Below are 18,645 nucleotides of genomic sequence, written 5' to 3'. Positions count from 1 at the left end.
TTTGCCTCTTGAGGACACCTGAGCCAACAAACACCAGTGGAAGACCTTGGCTCCCCTAATTCTTCACTCAGCCCCTCCGTGGGTCTGTGTCAGGCTGTCTCCAGCAGGGACTGGATTTTGTGAAACATGGGACACCATCTTCAGTTGCTGAACCCATCGAGGAGAGGGAGCTCATCCATCCCTAGGGTCAACTGTAAGATTGGAGCTGGTTGCTTACAAGACAAAAATGCTCAAATGTGTGATTAGTCGGAAGAAGTTCTGTATTTTTATGTATTCATTCAGTTTGGGGGCTTTAGTCTCAGTAAAACATCTAGAGTGGAAACTTTTCTGAATGCCACCATGAAAAGGGCACAAGAATTATCATCTTAATAGTGGTCTCAGACAGCTCTCAATCTCTGCTTCTTTGACATCCCTTGCCAACCTGGGCTTGAAAGCTCAGCAGACCCTGCTTGAACTAATCTGCTGCTGTGTTCCTCTCTTTCAGCAGCTGGGAGCAGAGATGGATAAGATACTGGAAGCCGTGGTGATGTCCTCATACCCCAACAATGTGAAGCAAGGGCTTGTGAGGCGCGTCATTGAGGCAGCGAAGCAGCCCATGGACAGCGAGCAATGCTGGTCCATGCTGGAGCTGTCTACCAAGCTTTATCTCACCGGGGACACCAAGTATAAAAGAGAGATCGGGAAAGAGGTTTTGGAGGTCTATGGCCACTACCACCCGGAGGAATTTGAGGAGTTCTTCAACGTCCGCTTCCTGCTGAGTCTCCTCCAGGAAGGCTATGGACCTCTGGGGAAGAGAAGCCATTACGTACTCGATTATATCCAGTTAGGACTGCAGTTTGTCTTGGAAAGCCCATCAGCAAACAGCATCTTCAGTTTACTGAGGATTGAGGTGCTCCGGAAAGTCTGCGAGAGGCCCAGCCCCAAGCAGTGTGCGAAGATCAGCAAACTCTTAACCCAGCATCCTCAGTGCATTCCCACAGGCAAACACCAGGTCTTGTTTTGTCAGCAGCTGATCCGGTGCATCGGGCAGTTCCAGTGCATCTCTGAGGGGGAAGAGGACATCATGGAGTTTTTGGAGCAGGTGAACAAAGTAAGCGGTCTGCTGCAGAGGATCTGGAGGACTCAGACCTCAGCCATCCTGCCCTCTTTGAAGGAGCTGTTCACTATCATTTCTTCAACAGGTAATTAAAAAACCAAAAAGGCTGGGAATGTAAATGTTGGCTCTGATTAAGGCAAGTTTGATTACTTTGACATCTTGCATTGTTCTCATCCACTCTAGAAATGCAGCCACAGCTGAAATATAATAAACAAGCATCCCTAAAAGTTACCCATGGCTTTAAGCTAGGAAAATAATGTCCCCTGATACCACATGGGGTTGGCACATAGGAATTGTTAACTGGGTTGAAATACTTGCAGCACAAGTTTGTGTGTTCAGCACTTTCCAGCATCAGCTGGGCTTAATGGAAAGCACCTTATCTGCAAGTGGTTAAGGTGGGACTTGAAAGCTTTTAGAAACGTTACTTTCTTTCGGCTGACTTGATGGAACACCACAGCCTGCTCCTTTCCCGAAACTAGGGACACAACTAAGGAGGTTTTTCTTATCAATCTAGAGGTAGAAAGCCTCTCTGGAGAGTGGTCATATCTTAAGGTGGGACAGAAGATATTTATCCAACCTCTGGGGCCTTTAGGTTATTGCAGAGGGTCTCAGAAGACTTTTGGAGATACCAGTGCCACGAAAGGCTGGACGCTCCGCTGGCAGGTGAGCTCCTGCTCCAGCTATTCCTAAGCCCAGAAGGAGACAGGTTTTTCAGTGCCCTTTGTATGAAAGCCTCATCCTTTAGAAGGTGCTCCAGGCAGGCAAACCTGCAGTCATACCCCATTTCAATTATTTGCAGTAATTAGCATAAAGAGAGCCTGCAGAGGGAATTTGGGACCCAGGGCTGGCCCAAGAAAGTTCTTGTGCCTGTGGTCTCTTCCTCCCTTTGGGCTGTGTGTGGCTTTATGCAACAGCCCATCTGCTGTGACCCAACCTCGCTATGTGCTACACTGGGATGTGGGGAACTGTCCTCCCAGCACAGCTAAGAGCGGACTCCACATTGCTCATTTATGCCAGGTGACTGTCCACTCCATTTACGTAGGCAGAAATTATTTGGGTTTTAGAGTAAAGAAATGACCTCATGTGCCTGGTTTTCCCAGCAATTAACATCATCATTGCTGGCACTCATCCATGTCTTGCAGAGGAGCAGGAAGCACCATCCAACGCCTTGGCCAGTGTGGTCCAGTTTGTCCCTCTGGAGCTCATGGATGGCGTCATAAGAAATCTGACCAATGATGACAGCATCACTGATGTGCAAATGATGATGGCCATTGGCAGGTAGGAGAAGCTGCCTTAATGAATATCATTCTCGGTTCAGACTAAAACCTGCCACAAAGCTCCACTCAGTTCCTCTCTGTGGTTTTGTCCCAACCAGTTTGGCTAGTGATGTTTTGTGAGGAGTGTGTGGGGAAAAGGAAAATCTCTGGATCCTTCCTTCCAGCCCTGAGGGCACAGAGAACTAAAATAAAGACTGATGATGATGATGACTGTTATTATATTTGTTTAGCTTCATATGGTTTCCTTTTTCTTAGAAATAAGTAGTGTTATGGGATGCCATACATAAGATATCTTGTAGAGTTTTGATGTTTTCCAGCTGTTGAGGGCCTTTTCTTCACAAAATCTCCTTTACAGAATTTTGTGTTGATCCTCATCTCCCTTCAGAAGGACATCATCCTAAATCACCAGTCACAGCTAAAAATCTTGGAGAGGGAGGTATGCCCAACTCTTTCAGTGATCCCACCTTGACCTTCGTCAGATGAATGTGATGCTTCTGGCCTGATCTTGATGCTGTGTAATGTTTATCCCTGCTCTCTGTGCAGGCAGAGTCAATGGAGACCTCATCAAGGCATGAAGAATAGTCGGTGAAATATTAGCTGACATGTTAGACCTGGCCTTTGCAGAGCCAGTGCCCTCTTTGGCATCACCAGATCTTCCTTGCACACTTGTGTCCAAGTCCTGCAGCTTCTCTGTGCTCCAGTGCCTTGCTCCAGACTTGCTTAGGAGACTTGCTTCAACCCATGCTTTCCTTAGAGAAATGGGTGACATTTACGTGCAGTAGCACATGCAGTTCTCCAAGGAGGCTGATGTAACTTGATATCACTGGAAACATCACTTTTCCTCTTGTTATAATGGGATTTGTGTCCCCCCAATAAGATTAGATGACAGAAACACATGTTATTCCTGAGGGGAACTTTATGTATGCAGAAAGGGGTTGCTTCTCTGACTTGCTGGAGGAGGTCATGGTTTTCCCAGAGTCCAGAGCAACCCAAGACAAAAGATTAAGTTATCAGTTCAGTTCTTAGCCCTCTTCTCCACCTTTTTCTCCTGGGAACCTGCTGCTACCAGCTCCAGGCAATAAATCCTCTAAGAGTGCCAGTGTCTAAAAATAGAGGTTGTGAAATCAATTTCGTCATTCCTTAAAACATTCTTTGTCACGCAGAAGGATGAGTAAATGATTACATAGCCAAACATTAAGCAGAGCCTGGAAAATGTAATTAAGATCACTTAGGAGAAATGTGGAAGCTTTGGCAGTCTGTTTATGGCAGACAGATGCCCCAGAAAACTGCACGACTGTTGGCCTTTCAATGAGTGTGTGCTCCATGCCTAGAAAATCAAAGAAAAATGTACAAGTTGAAAGAACCTTTCAGCTTAGGCTCCCTGGCAAACTGGCCACATACAGAAGTCTCTTCCTCTAAAGTTTGGATTTGGGAGTTAACAGGAGAATAAACTGGATGTGGGGTGGAGCTTCTGATCAAGTGTTTAAAGAACAAATACTGGTTAAAAAAAAGCAAGCCTGGCACCTGCTGGTATAAGTGTATACCACAATCTCTTTTAGAGTTTGTCACTTTTCAGATAAACTTTATTAATGTGCATCCATAACTTGAGAAATACTGCTTTGGCTTTTTTTTTTTTTTTTTCCTGGGGGTGTATCTGTTTCAAAGAGCCCAGGTCCACATGACGAAGGCATCTGCCAGCATGTACTACCTCTGGAAATCAGGATCTGAGCTTTTGAAAGCTTAGCATACCAAATCAATGGCTCTTCTGGAAAATTAGGGCCCTGGCTTCCAAAACATTTGTAGATCCTGCAATATGGAGAGTGCAATGTGATCTTTAAATGTGATTTCTTCCTACTGTAGCAATGCAGGCAGGCAGCAGGCAGGACTGTAACTTAGCCACTAGTGTTGTTAAAAAATAGCTTGTAGTGGACAAGGTTATTTTTAATGTGTGTAAAAGAAGAGAGGGTTGAGAGGGGCCTTTGGATCCCTGAATCTATCTCTCTGCTTTATAGACATTGACATTATGGACCCCTTTAATAAATGTTTAACTACACTCCTCAAAGCAGGAAGGGCTTTTGCTCCCACTGATCTTCTTTCACAGCTGTTCCACCACTGGGTTGCTTTAATGGTTTGAATCTCTCTTCTAATAGCCAGCCTATATATATTTCTGACCATCCTCTAGTTCATTTGATCTTATGCCAACATAAATAGCTGAAATAGCTCTTTTCCCTCCCTGGTGTTTATTCCTTCAGTGTTTGCAGGCAGAGCAGCCCCTTCCCATTTCTGCTTCCCCATGGTTGTGCTAAACTAGCCAGGTTATTGTAAGCTTTTCTTGCAGGAAACATTCTTCGCTCCCCTGACCACCTTAGCAGGCTTTGTCAACACCTGCTCCCACTTCAGTTCATTGTCTTGGACATGGATGGTGAGGTTTGTGCACTGTGTTCCAGGTGCAGTTCATCGTGGCCTTAGACAGCACCTTGAGAGGTCATTGATTTGCCATAAGAAACACATTTTCTTCTGCACCGCAGCATGGTGCTGGCCTTTTCCATGGCTAGAGTTACACTGGGAACTTTTAGTCACCAGGCATCTGGCTGGTTGTCTTTGAGCAGAAGAGTTACCGTCATGTAGCACCCATTCCTTGTGCCTTGCATGCATTGTGAATCAATATGTTTCCTCCCAGTTCTACATCTCTAATCCTCAGGGTCTTCCTTGTGATAACTTGATCCTCTTGTGTGGATGATGCCTCTCAGCTTTGCAGCATCACCCATTTCACAGCCAAGTTCAGGATGTTTGTGCTAACACCATTAGATCTGAAGAAAGTTGCTGGTAACCTTCTTACAGATATCCAGTCAGATATGCTCTACATCTGCCCTTTGACTAGAAATCCATATATCCTGACAAACCTGAGTTTGGCACCTATGGTAACACCCTGTGGCACACTATCCCTTCTTTCTGTCATCCCCTCATTATCTGTCTTCATTATAGGAACTGTCTTCCTATCCTTCCTGCATAAAGCACCATGCCAAAGTTAACAGAGTCATTAGCACTCACCAAAGCTGAATTTTACATGATGGAAATCACCACCTCCTCTTGCTTGGAGTTCACGAGCTCTTTGTTTTCACTTTTGTATCAGCTGTCATTGCTCTTCTTTCCATTCTCAAATCTTTTATCTGCCTCCTCTTTGTCACCTTGATCAATTCCTTCCTTTTTGCTGAAAATGGAGGCAGAGGATGTGTTTGGAAGTCAGAGCTAGAGGCCATATCATATCTTTACTCCCCATCCTCCATATACAGTGATTGCATGGGTTTCCTTATTCTCCTCTGATGCAAATGGCTGTGGAAGCTTTTCTGGTATTTGCTTAATTATCCAACTTGGCTTGACTTTTGGTATTTCTCAATATCCAAACATCTTCTGGTCTTCAAGCTTTCTTTACTGGCTACACTTTTATTTTTCCAGTTCCTTGAGGACTCCACTTATTCTTGCTCCTTGTCTTGAGGTGGTTAGTTATCTGTGTTCCCTTCATATATTTTGCACTAGATACAGACTGGTTGGGTAAGAGCGCTGGATTGAGGTGGGAGACCAAAGATCTGGGATATTTCCAAATCTAAGGTACTGAAATGGTTGATTAGCAAAGTTTGACTCTTGGAGATCCCCAAGCCTTAGTTACTTCCCATTTTTGTTTAACGTTATATTTAAACAGAAACAACCTGTCATCACTCAGGCTGAGGTTGGTTTTTTTTTTTAATGAGTGGCTTCTGTAAAGCACTTATTACTTGCAGAAACATGACAACATGTTGATTGAGTGGCTATAGAAGAAATTTGTAGCTGTGACATTCAGGAATATCTGGCTTCTATTAGGGTTACCAATGCGTTTGTTTTTTTTTAATGTGTTTTTGGAAATTAATGTTTCCCACACAGAGCATTTAAAGACCTGGATCTGAGTGGTTTTTCCTTACCAGTAACAATGCAGAGAACATACCAGCATCACTTGTTCTCTAATGGTGACAATGCAGAAACCTCGATCAACACCTCATGCAGATGGTATCCATCACTACCCCTTTAGATCTGCTTATGATTCTTCAAAAACAGAGGCTAAGGCCTTTTCTGGGAGATATATTAGAAAATCCACAAATCAGAGCCATGGTGTATAGAACACCATGTTGATGTTAAAAACTTGAACTCAATTTGACTGAAGTTAGTGGAAAAAAAACCCCACTTTCTCCTATGGACTTGGGTCAGGTCCTCTGATGAGCCACAGCATGCTGGTGGCATTGGGGTAATTCAACTTCAGGCTCTGTTGTGCTTTGAATTACATGTGAAATGCCTTATGTGGGGCCCATCTCTTACCTGGTCATGCCGGTGACTGGACACACATTTGGAGGAGGTTTAACCCAGAGCAGAACTTGGCTTTCATGATGTGTGCATTAAATTTACTTTGAGTTTGTATTTCATTTCAGGATGATTGACTGGGTGTCCTGGCCCCTGGGAAAGAACATAGACAAGTGGATCATTGCTCTGCTGAAGGGTCTGGCTGCAGTGAAAAAGTTCAGCATATTGATTGAAGTTACTCTTTCAAAAATTGAAAAGGTCAGTGGGCTCTTTTAAATACGAATGTGAACAACAGACTTCTTGCACCTGAGATATCTTCTTGCCTCTCAACCAAATAAGGGTGAGATGTGAATTGAGATGTATAGAAAAGAGAAAAGGGGTTTCGAAGGGACCGTTGTGCCCCTCACACCCCCTGCGAATGTTGCACTGCTGTGTATGGGGTGGGCGGCCGATGCTGTTTTTGTGACCAGGAATGATGTTCTCCAGAACAACCTGCAGTTCTATAGGTCTTGGTATGCAAAGGTACCAATGTTGTAAAGGTTAGGAAATAAAACAGGTGAAGGATTTTCAAGCCAACCAGTTTTCTTCCCAAACTATGGATCTCTTCTACAACCTACCTTTGGGGATGTGACATGCTCTCCTTCAACTGTGCCCGGATCAGCGCTGGTTGGCATGGGCGAAATACATACCAGTGAGCATGTTAACAGTCCACACAGTCACAGTCTGTTTTAAAGCCTGTTACCTGACCTTAGTTCATTTACCAGCACAAATAAAGCCCCCACTGCCATTGCCATCACCCTTTTCAGCAGTGAGTACTTGCTGCTCTCTGAAAACTGTGAGACCAAGCGCTGAAATTAGTTGCCACTTCAAAAACATTTTCCATGCTGTGGACCTGCTGTTGCCTCCTTCGTAAGATGCAGAGAACACCTAGCTGAGCCTCCAGTGGAAGTCACCATAGAAGTTATCAATACCGTAATTATCAGTATTGGAACATTATCAATAACTGCATTTGTCCCTGTGATCCCCCATGTACATTGAGCAGTGGGAGAGCAGCCAAGCGTCTCTGGCTTTTCTTTATCTTTCCTTTCCTTGTTGATGCACAGGAAAGCGACACAGCCCTTAAAATAACATGTGCTCCTTGGAAACTCTCAGAAGTGTGGTCTGAAAGGGCATTGTCAACTTATGCCATTTTCTGTAAAGTAGGATAAACATCATTACTTACGCTCTGAAAAAGGCCTTTGCTTTCTATCTCTTTGCCTGAAAGATTGGTGATAGTTTCAAATGCCACAACAAAACAGAAGAGGCACATTTTAGAAAACCTAGCATTGCTCTGTGCTTGCACAGCCTCATCCATCGGGAGGTATGGAGATGCAACGGTGTTAGAGAGCTCTGCACCTCACTGTACTGGGCATTGCACAGGCCTGAAAGGGTGAGGATACCCACACAGTATTTTTAGGATGCCCTGAGGCCATGCTCTGGACAGGAGATGACTCTGGAGGACTGGCTGTATGCTGCTTGCTCTGACATCCAGCGTGGAGCAGGGACAGACCAGCAGCCGTGGTAGATACCCAGTGCCTCTCTTTCCTGCTGGCTCCTTCTCGTGTGTGTTGCGGTACCATCCTGCCTTCTCATTTGCTTTTTTCCTCCCCACCAGGTCTTCTCCAAATTGCTGTACCCCATCGTGAGAGAGGGGGCTTTGTCTGTCCTGCAGTACATGCTGCTGAGCTTCCAGCACTCCCACGAGGCATTTCACTTGGTAAGGCTGCGTCCTGCAATTGGATGAGAACATCACCCTGATTATAACCATGCCATGGGGTGACATGGATCGGAGGGACCCAAAGGTGCTGAGATAGTGGGGAATATTTCCCTCATCTGCTTGATTTCACTGAGTGATGCAAACCCAACTCTGTCCATCCACTTGCAGCCTGTCCTGGCAGCTGCTCACCCTCTCCTGCAGCCCAGACAGCTTTTTGGGCACCGTGGAGCTGGTGCTGAGATGCAGAGACAAGTCCTGAGCCTAAAAGGAGTTGGTTGCCACAGACAGAGCAAGATGAGCAAGACAGAGAGCAAGATGCAGAGGAGAAGTGAGGCTTTGCTTTTTTTTCTGATGATTCCTCCCATTTCTCTTGAGGCTTATCAGCTGGATGGCTCATCTCTGGGGATAAATCAGTATAAAGCTGGTTGGGGTCTGGCCCTTCCAGATTGGAAATATGTGCAATGTGTGCATGCTCCACCTTTTTTCCTGCGGTGCTCTACCAGCTGGAGGAGTTGTCTCTATGGGCAAGAGCATCTCAGTGGCCGTCTTTCAACTTCAAAGCCCACCAGCTGAGGATGCAGTTAATACAAATATATTGGATGGCCTGTCAAGCCACACTGAGGGTCTCATCAACAGTGGCTGTATTGCTTTTGCAGTCATTTTAACTGGGTGTTTGCCAGCCCTGCAGCTGAAAGAGGAGTCTCCCTTCTTCCCTGCTCTTGCTCTTAGACCACTTGCTTCTCCCAGCCTCTCTCCCTTGTACTGAGCTGTTTGTACGTTGTATGCTGAGCTGTGTTGTCAAAGGAGCCCAGGTGAAACCTAACCTAGCAGAAAATCATGATGGTCAGTATTTCCCAGCTTGGTCTGGGTCTGAGTCAACCACAAACCTGCACTATTGGCTTTTACTGGAGAAGAAAAGGGGACGAGGTGGAGGGTGGCCTGGGGCAGGAAGGTGAGCAGGGCTATGCTGACCCAGGCTGGCTTAGGATGTAGTTTCAGGGAGGGTTTAGAAGATACGGCCCCATATTTGTCCCCACCCTTTCAGCAGAGGTGATTTAGGTGTTACCACCCTGGCATTGGGATGCATTAGGTGAAGCCTTTGCACTGAGAGCGTCTCAGAGGGCTCAGATAGTGGGTGACAGGGAATATATTCTTAAACAGCCCTCGCTGTTTCCTAAGCATGTGCCTGACTGTCCCTTGGACTCTGTGGGCCCCATCCCACGTGTGACTTCAAACTGTCACCAATATGTGGCACCTATTATCATTTCTTGATGTGATGGGGCATCTTACCAAGCATTGCACAGCATCAGCACCGTAAGACTTGAAGACCGAATCAGAACACTTCTGCTTCATGAATTCTCTGCTGTTAAAAGGTGAAAAACACTTTAGCAGCATCTGAATCTCCTCTTTTCTTTTCCACAGTGATATTTTACATTTATTTTGCTGTTGACACTAAGGCACAGCTCTGCTTCTTGTCGGTGTTGCCACTGGAATGCTGCAATTAAAAAGCAGAGTTGAAGGCAAAAGCATTCTGGCAATGATCGAACTGATAAAAGAAGTAATGGAAAATTACTCTCATTAATGTTTCATTTTATACTTTTTTCATTAAAGCCCTTACATTTGGCTTTTCACCTAAAGTTCACAGAATAAACAGATAAGGCTGGAAAAAAATAAAGCTAGCCAACATTTTCAACTGATGTTTTTTCGTTCCTCAGCTGGATACACTTTAAATGAGCCTGAATTTCTTGAGAAACTCTTCGGTTTCTAAAAATAGGGTTGTTCCAACAGATTGTCTTCTGTTGGGCGTCCAAAATTTGAAACACTCCAAAAGCTGTCAGTTGCTCTTGGCTTTAAGTTTCCATCTGCAGCCCAGCAAGCACAAATTTCCTCCCCTATTTTTAAAAAACAGGGCACAAACCTGTCTTGCTTCTTATCTTCCTGTGTTTGCCCTGGCTCTTCGGAAGGGTTTGAGAACTGTTCCCATCACAGCTTGGTAAAATACTGATTTGTAAAATGGCACTGGGATTCATTTGTTTCCCCAACAAAACTTTTCTGATGGAAAAGAAATAGTTAAAATCACCAACATTTTGAGGAGAAGGGGAGAGAGAGAGAGAGAAAGAAGAGAGGAAGATGAAGGGAGGAAGGGAGGTCTACGAAATGGCTGGACTGAGGATCCTGAGACTTTACTCCAGGATAGTTCTGGGGTAAAAATCACGTAAAATATAAATATGAAAAAGGTTGTGTAAGTGCCCAGGGCCACACTAGCACATCTGCAGGGTTGGGAATAGGTTATGAATTCTCTGTGCAGCTGCGGGGTCAGCAGAGGGTGCCCGTGAGCAATGTATCATTTGCATTGCATCTGCTCGTTCATTTCTAAATTTTCTAGATAAAAGCCAAATAACAAATGTGCTGGGTATGTGCCTGTCGCCACCCATCTGACCATATCAATTCCTGTTTAGTTTATACAGTATAAAACATAGCACACCAGACAACACTTGTAGGCTAATTCATCTATCTTGTAGGTTTGAATCCCTGCACTTGGCAGTCAGCGTGTAACGCTCCTTTCCACCATGGGTGTGTGATTTAGTAGAGATTGATCTGCACAAAGAATGGTAACTGCAGAACGGCAAAGCAACAGCACAAACCTGCGGGTGTCATGCAACGTGAAACCCTCTAAGGTCTAAAGCATTTGCACTACTGAAGTCAGCGGAAGAGTTGCTGTTGAGTTCATAGGGTGACGGATGAAGTCCAGAATGGGACTGAAGTTAACACCTGTTGACTGTCCTTTCTGCCTGGGGGTGAATTTCATTCCCCTGCATGTGTGTTAAAGATCTGCTAGTATTTTGGAGCCATTTTTTTGCTGTAGCGAATTTTCCTCTTCCAGCTGCTCCCTCACATCCCCCGGCTGGTGGCTTCTCTGAAGAAGGAGGACTCCAACTCTGCCACCAGCTCCCTGGAGCAGCTCGCCGAACTCATCCACTGCATGTTCTTCCGCTTCTCAGGATTTCCAGATCTCTATGAACCAGTCCTAGAAGCAGTTAAAGTAAGACACACACCTTTTAGTCATTTTTCTGTTTTCCATGTGGAAATGGCATCTTAGTTTGTAGCCTAGTGCAGAGGGACTGTCCTGGTAGGGCTGTCCTAACCTCAACACCTCAAATTATGGTAGAAGAAAGGGTTTAAAATTCTGAGTTTGAGCCCCGCATAGGCAAGATACTTCTCTTATGGTGGGCCTGAAGAAGTCCTGATCATGCCTGTGGGTTTTAGCTATAACTTTAACCTTGAATGCCTCTGAAGGACTAATACTAGCAGCTAAACCCTCCTTGCATGGATGCACGTTCATGCGACGAGCGGGGGAAATGAGTTGCATGAACACCTCTAGCAGAGGAGTTTTGCAGTTGCCTGTTACTGATTGTTCATGTGGAAAGATAACGACTTGTGACACAAATCTCTCTTTCCAAGGCTCTTCCTATTCCAAATGAAGACCGGATTAAACATCTCTTGGGACAAAATGCTTGGACCTCCCAGAAGAACGAGCTGGCCTGCTTCTACCCACGCTTGGCATCCAAGTCGGAGACGGGAAAGATTGGGTTAATTAACTTGGGAAACACCTGCTACATGAACAGCATCATACAGTCTCTCTTCATGGCTTCGGAGTGAGTTTTTGCTCCCTTGCTCCCACTCAAGACTGCTCCAGGGGTTGCTCATCTGACTGGTGTTGCGTGTCCTGCCCTGATTTTCCGTCTTACAGTTTGCATCTCTGCTTTTCTTTTGCAGCTTTCGGCATTCAGTGTTGAATTTAACCGAGGGCAACTCCCAGCCCCTGATGACAAAGCTGCAGTGGCTCTTTGCGTTTTTGGAGCACAGTCAGGTAATTATTTAATGTTCTAGTTATTTGTTTGGACTGTCGGCTGCGGAAAGGCTCGTCTCCAAGTTGCTTCCTGCCGACTCCAACATGCTGATAAGGAGCTGTGGATCTTGGTGGGTTTTTATAATGGGACAAATCTTGTTTATATGAAAAAGGCTAATTTTGGGGGTGGAGGAGGCAAGCTCCTATCACCCATGAAAGCAAGCTGTGTTCACACCAGGCTGCCTGTCTTCAGCCTGTGGTCTTCCTGGGTTGGACTGATGTAATAACTAATAGTTTTGACAATGAAGTCCATTTGGTAATGGTTTACATATGTGGCCAGCTGAAAAGCCTGTTAGTATAAAGCAGAGGTTTTTGTTTCTTGCTATGCAGCAAGGAAGAAGACTGGAGCAGCTCACTTGTCCCCTTGCCTCACAGCAAAGCACAAGCAATCGGTGAAAATAGCCTTAAAAGTGGTTTTGTTAAAAGAATAATAATAATAAATTGCCCCTTAGATTTCGGACGCTTTGAATCCTCTGTATGTGAGGGAAAGTAAAATAAAATTAACACCCTTAAACAAATTAATGATGAATGCTTTCTTGACAAACATGAAATGTAATATGAGTGACTCCTGGAGACACACCTAGGTCCTCTCTTGAAAATATATCTTTCTGTCCCTAGAAAGACATGATCGTGAAAGTCCAGTGAATTTTCCCTTGCTGTGAAACCAGTCATCTGGGCTTCTCCATTTTCCAAGCTCAGCTGGCAGAGCTGGCTTGTTGCATTGTGGTATTATGTAATTACAGATGACTTTTGGGGGAAAAATATAGACAACCTGTTAAATTTAATATTTGGTCATAGAAGAGCCTAGATTTTGATGGCAGGTTAGGGTGTCTGTGTTCCGTGATGAGCAAATCAGAAGCATATTTGCTTGTGGTGTAGCTTATGGTTAATAGTTTCCTTGATAGTTTCCTGATAGCCTTCTAATTATTTTTCTTCTTTGGGCTGTTCTTAAAGTCACTTCTTTGCCGAAGATGTCTTTTCCCATGTTAATTAGACAGCAGCTTCCTAATGGCAGTGATTACACTATCCGGTAATGCAGATTACCTGCCTGCAGTGAGCAGAATGATGGGTGGAAGTTTGGTGGATTTTTGGCTTTGTTGTTTTGTTTGTTGTTTGTTTTTTTTTTTTATGAAGGGATTTGGTGAGAGAGATCCTGATCAAATTAAATAGAGCATCAAATTAAATTCAGGCTGAATTACATAGAAATCTCTGGGTCAGGCCAGTAAAACAATTTAAAATTGAAAGAAGAAATAAACACATGGGTATTTTATAGAAGTATATTCAAAATAATGGCTGAAAGTCATCCTTACAGTTCTGGCTTGCAGCAAACCAAGAAAATCTTCCCGTGCACTGGGATTAGCAGTAGGGAAAAAAAGGGGGACCTTATCTGGCACACAACCACACTCTGTCCCAGAAAACAGCCAGAAAGACCCTCCTCTTCCCCCTCCATCCCCTTATGTGAAACAAGAACCAGATTCCCTGGGTTAAAAGCACTTCTCCTTCTTCTGTGTTGCTGCCAGCGACCTGCCATCTCACCCGAGAGCTTCCTCTCTGCCTCCTGGCCACCCTGGTTCACCCCCGGCGCTCAGCAGGACTGCTCGGAGTATCTCAAGTACTTGCTGGACCGGTACGTGGCAAGCGCCATGATTTTGGAGCCTGGTGACAATGGCATCCCTAGACCCAACGTAATGTTTAATGCTGACCCATGTGAAAATGGGGCAGGTGGCTGAGACCCAGAGGAGTTGGGAGAGTGAAGGCTTGGGGTGAAAGGTGGTGGGATGGGTCTGGGGATCCTTGATAAAACCCTGTTTAGGCTGTCTTAGGGGTAAGGTCAGAACAGAGTTTACCTTGAAAATTTCTGCCTTTGCCCTGAAGGCAAAGGGAATTGTACCAAGTTTAGAGATCTGCCTGACAAGCCACTCAGCCTCCTCTGTAAATTGTTGATTTTTGCCTTTCTCTTACCTAGAAATGCTGAACCGTTGGTGTCCCAGCAATCCCTCTAGGAGTGGGGGGTCAATGGCACACGGAGACCTCAGGTTCCCAAATCCTGCCACCTTCCTCCCTCAGCACCTGACCCCTGGGCACAGGCAGGTTAATCCAGATTAACCCCTTGGAGTGAAGAACAGAAACTCTGCTTTAGAAACTACCTCGTGGTGTTGTATCGGTGCATAACGCAGACTTTTTTTCCCCTGCCAAAGGTTACACGAAGAAGAAAAAACTGGAAAAAGGATCTACCAGAAACTCAAGGAATCCAGCTTGATGTCTCAGGCAGTGGAGCATCATTACTTAAACAAGACATTGATTGAGAAGATGTTTGGGGGTAAAATGATGACAAAGATTCGCTGCTTGAAGTGTCTGAATGTCTCCTCCCGAGAAGAAGCCTTCACAGACCTGTCCCTGGCTTTTCCCCCACCAGACAGGCATGTACGTGGGAGCACATCTGTTTTACCAGTGGAAGAAATCAGCCCACAGTTTATTGAGCCTCCAGAAACCCCAAGCCAGCTTACGGGGTCTCCCTGGATCCAGAGGAAGGCCCCCATGGCCAGACACCCTGCAGCCCCACCGATGCCGGTGGAAACAGGTTCCCAGCAGACAGGAGAAGCAGCAAATCCCTTAAGTGGCAACGCCATTGGCGTGGATGCAGCCAAAGACCCTCTCTTGGCTTTTGGGGAACAGGCATCTGCTCCCAAGGAGTCCAGATCTGTCCCAGATTTAATTAATTATTTTCTATCCCCAGAGAGACTGACAGAAGAGAATAAATACCACTGTGAGAAATGTGCGTCCTTGCAGGATGCTGAGAAGGTGGCAGAGCTGACGGAGGGTCCACACTACCTCATTCTTACACTGCTGCGGTTCTCCTTTGACCCACGGACTATGAAGAGGAAGAAGATCTTGGACAACGTCTCCATCCCTGTGGTGCTCAAGCTGCCAATCCTTGTTGCCCCAGAGGAAACCGAGGAGGTTTGCCGGCGCGGGAAGGACAGGGCTGCCCCAGGAAGTGGCTTCATGTCCGTTGTGTACGACCTCTGCAGTGTGGTGGTGCATTCAGGCATCTCCTCTGAGAGCGGCCACTACTACTGCTACTCCAGGGAGTGCACCGACACTGTCCCCCATGGGCAGCCCCGGGATGGGACACCAAAACCAGCCTCTGACAAGCAGGTGGACTTTGAAATCCAGTGGTACCTCTTCAATGACACAAGAGTTTCCTTCTCTTCCTTTGAATCAGTCAGCAATGTCACCTCTTTCTTCCCCAAGGACACTGCCTACGTCCTCTTCTACAGGCAGCGGCCAGGCAGGCAGAGCTGCCCACTGCACGAGGCTCTGGCTGAGGCTGGCCGCCTGCACGGTGAACCCTCCCTCCATAAGGACTTGATGGAAGCCATTTCCAAAGATAACATCCTCTACCTGCAGGTAACTCCCGCTGCCACGCACAGCAGGGTGCGATCCTGTGGCTGCCTGGCTCAGGGGCCATGTTCCCACCCATCTGGGCAGCGGCAGGGTCGTGTCCTGTGGATAAATCCGTGCATGCAGATACCCCTCTGCTCCCTGAAGCCAAATCCCTTTTCCTTTTTAGCACCCAGGTATAAACAGGCTGCAGTTTCCTGATGAAATTGGGTGTTGAGGTTGGTGCAAGACACCTTGTGGCTGTGCTCGGGGTTGACTGGCTTTTGCTCGTCCCAGGCAGCTCTGCCTGAAATTTTCTCCTAAGTGCCTGGGAAAGATGGGCAAGGTGGGAATACAGGCTAGAACAGATTCCATTCAGCTGGTGGAGTTCAATGCTTTCCAAACAGCAGTGTCCCCATAGGACATGAGCAGCACCAGGGGGAATTTGAGGGGTCCCTCCTCTCCCAGAGGAGACATGGAAGGGCTTTTTTTTTGATTGCTGGAGTGATGCAATGCTTTGCTGCATCCCTCCCGCTGAGCTCTAGAGATGAGCACATGGCTTTCTCAGTCAAGTTTAATTTGGAGGAGGCTCCCTGGGGCAACTAAAAAGGCTCCTGGCTCGTCGGGGAAGGTGGGAGCATCCCCCCCACCCGGGTCATTTAGCTGCAGGTATCCTTGTGTTATTTCTCCCCCTTCTTCCAGGAGCAGGAAAAAGAAGCAAGGAACAGAGCTGCCTATATTTCTGCATTGCCAAAGTCCCCGCTGTGGTGGAGAGACTTTGACAGGGACAAGGATGATGACAACTCATCGGGCGGCTGCAGCCCGGCGGCAGGTGGGGGCGGATCCGGCTCCTTTCATGGACTCGTCTTCTAGCCAACGGGTTAAACAGGATAGTCAATGTCCATGGGGCCAACCCAAGGCCAGAGCCTCCTCTTCCCCACCCTGATGACAGCGAGCATCTTGGAGGAGGGCTTGGGGAACACTTCAATGGAAAAGGACTCAGGGGCTGATTGGAGGCACCCGGAGGGTCCCACAGCTTCCTATGCACTTGGTCTTCACGCCTTAATGTAACTAAGCTAACGCAGAGATGAGCAGCTGCCGACAGCTCAGAGAAGTGCCCTTTTGCTTCAGCGTAGCCATTTCTTGCCTGCTGTGAGCCATGACACCAGCCTGGGGAGGGGATGGGGACAGGGATGGAGATGAAGGTGGACCCAGCAGGGCCCCAGGGACGGAGATGTCCTATGCACATCCCGTTGGAAGCTCTTCCCATGGCACTAAGTTGGTTTTTGGGGGACCTCTGCTTGGTTGTTGCTTTTTTTTTTTTTTAATGTGGTTTTAAGAATGCACCTTGACACACCTCTAAAAATAGAAAAAGGCTGAAAAGGCTGAAAAATGCCACGCAGCCAGCGTGGCAATGCTGATCAGGTGGGATGGTGAGCCTGCAAGCCTGCTTGGTCACAGCGAGCAGTGACAGGTCTACCAGAGGGGTTTTATGCAACACTGCAAAACACCCAAAAGAGACCGAGGGGCACAAACGCCTCCAGCCAAGAGAGACTGACCTGGTCCAGTTGGGTTTTTTTGGGCTCCAGTGAAGTTCCATTGTGTTACTGGTAATCTCTGGATGCTGTTAGTGTACATGGCAGGCCCAGAGACACACTTGTTTCTCCAGATGTGTTTTTAGGGCTTAGTTAGCCTCTTGCTGCTGCTGTCATCTCATGGCTTTCTGGGCTGGATCTGCCCTTTAAAAGTTGGGCTTTCCTTTGGGATACATTGAACTGAGCAGCAAATGACAGAGCCCCCCCCAAAACCCACTAGCTGTTTTTTTTTAAATGCTGATTTGCAAGGAGAGTAGCCCAACCAGATATATATCAACTCAATATAAATACATACTATATAAACCAATGTATTATATAAACCAGTAGTTGGACAGGGGCTGATTTTCATGGCAGGAGGCCAACCCAAGCCCCAGGCAGCGCGTCTACAGGACCATGGCTCCCTCCCATGTCCCTCCCCCGCCTTTGTCCCTGCCTGCTCCTCCCTCACGCCTGTAGTAGAGATTTCTCTAGCTCAAGTGGCAGAGACTTGTGCCTTAGGTCTTGGGTGCAGGGCCTAATCCTGACCATGGGGTACTGGGGTGGCAATATTGTGTTGTCGTGGAGGAAAAGGCAAAGCACAGACATTACTACAGATAATGCGAGCAGAAAGTCTGCTAGAGAGGACACTTGGGATCAAATCTCTGGCATGTACTATCGTATTCTTTTATTGCCTTTCCAATATATAAATAAAGGAAATTAATTCAACATAGAGGCTTAGTGTCTTATTGCAGCACTCAGAGCTGTTGGGCTGATGGGTCAAGAGATGTGGAAGCTGTTGGGAGATGAGCATCCAACCTCATGGACGCAGGACAACCCTGCAGAGTGGTGGCTTGGGAGAGGGGAGCAGGCAGAGCGGGGATGGGGACCCCCAGCCCAGAGCTGGGCGCCCTCCAAATGCAGATCACAATCCTATGAGTGGGGTTTTGTAGATGAGCAGTGGAGTGTGCTCATTGTATTTAGGTCTGCTAGAGGCTTAAAGCAATGCTAAGAGGCAATAAATATGGACCCAAAGCTGAAGTTATATGAAACATATGGTATTATTAACAGACTTTTATAAGCCTCCTGTCCAAAGAGGTCGTCGAAAGATTTTATGGAGCTGCCACGCCAGTTCCTTGCTTTGTGCTGGAGTGTCACCTGGAGGCATTTTCTGGGCTGTGTGCTGGAAGGTGCTTTTGCAGGAGGCTATCTCTGCCTTGATGAGATCCTAATTAATCTAAATAATCAAGGCAGATAATCAACCCAACATGGAAAATGGAGAGGCCGTGTCATAGCTACACTCCTCCCTGAATATGTGTTGT

At 46.4% G+C, this 18,645-nt stretch overlaps 1 protein-coding gene across 2 annotated transcripts; it reads left to right on the top strand.

The window, feature by feature from the left end:
- Window positions 1-378: 378 nt before the first annotated feature.
- USP35 (ubiquitin specific peptidase 35) lies at window positions 379-18,052 on the top strand. 2 transcript variants are annotated; one of them, XM_009507921.2, is made up of 10 exons: window positions 379-1,181; window positions 2,239-2,374; window positions 6,831-6,960; window positions 8,357-8,458; window positions 11,343-11,501; window positions 11,921-12,114; window positions 12,236-12,329; window positions 13,889-13,995; window positions 14,567-15,779; window positions 16,455-18,052. In XM_009507921.2, the coding sequence occupies exons 1-10, from the start codon at window positions 500-502 to the stop codon at window positions 16,623-16,625; spliced, it is 2,988 nt and encodes a 995-aa protein (XP_009506216.2). In that variant the 5' UTR covers window positions 379-499; the 3' UTR covers window positions 16,626-18,052. The 2 variants fall into 2 exon arrangements, with proteins under 2 accessions (XP_009506216.2, XP_064297555.1); XM_064441485.1 differs by lacking the exon at window positions 16,455-18,052 and having other exon boundaries at window positions 14,567-16,313.
- Window positions 18,053-18,645: the final 593 nt, after the last annotated feature.

This window comes from Phalacrocorax carbo, chromosome 1 (assembly GCF_963921805.1).
Source record: "Phalacrocorax carbo chromosome 1, bPhaCar2.1, whole genome shotgun sequence".
NCBI classification, from domain to species: Eukaryota; Metazoa; Chordata; class Aves; order Suliformes; family Phalacrocoracidae; genus Phalacrocorax; species Phalacrocorax carbo.
This window is presented reverse-complemented; position numbering and strand designations above follow the sequence as displayed.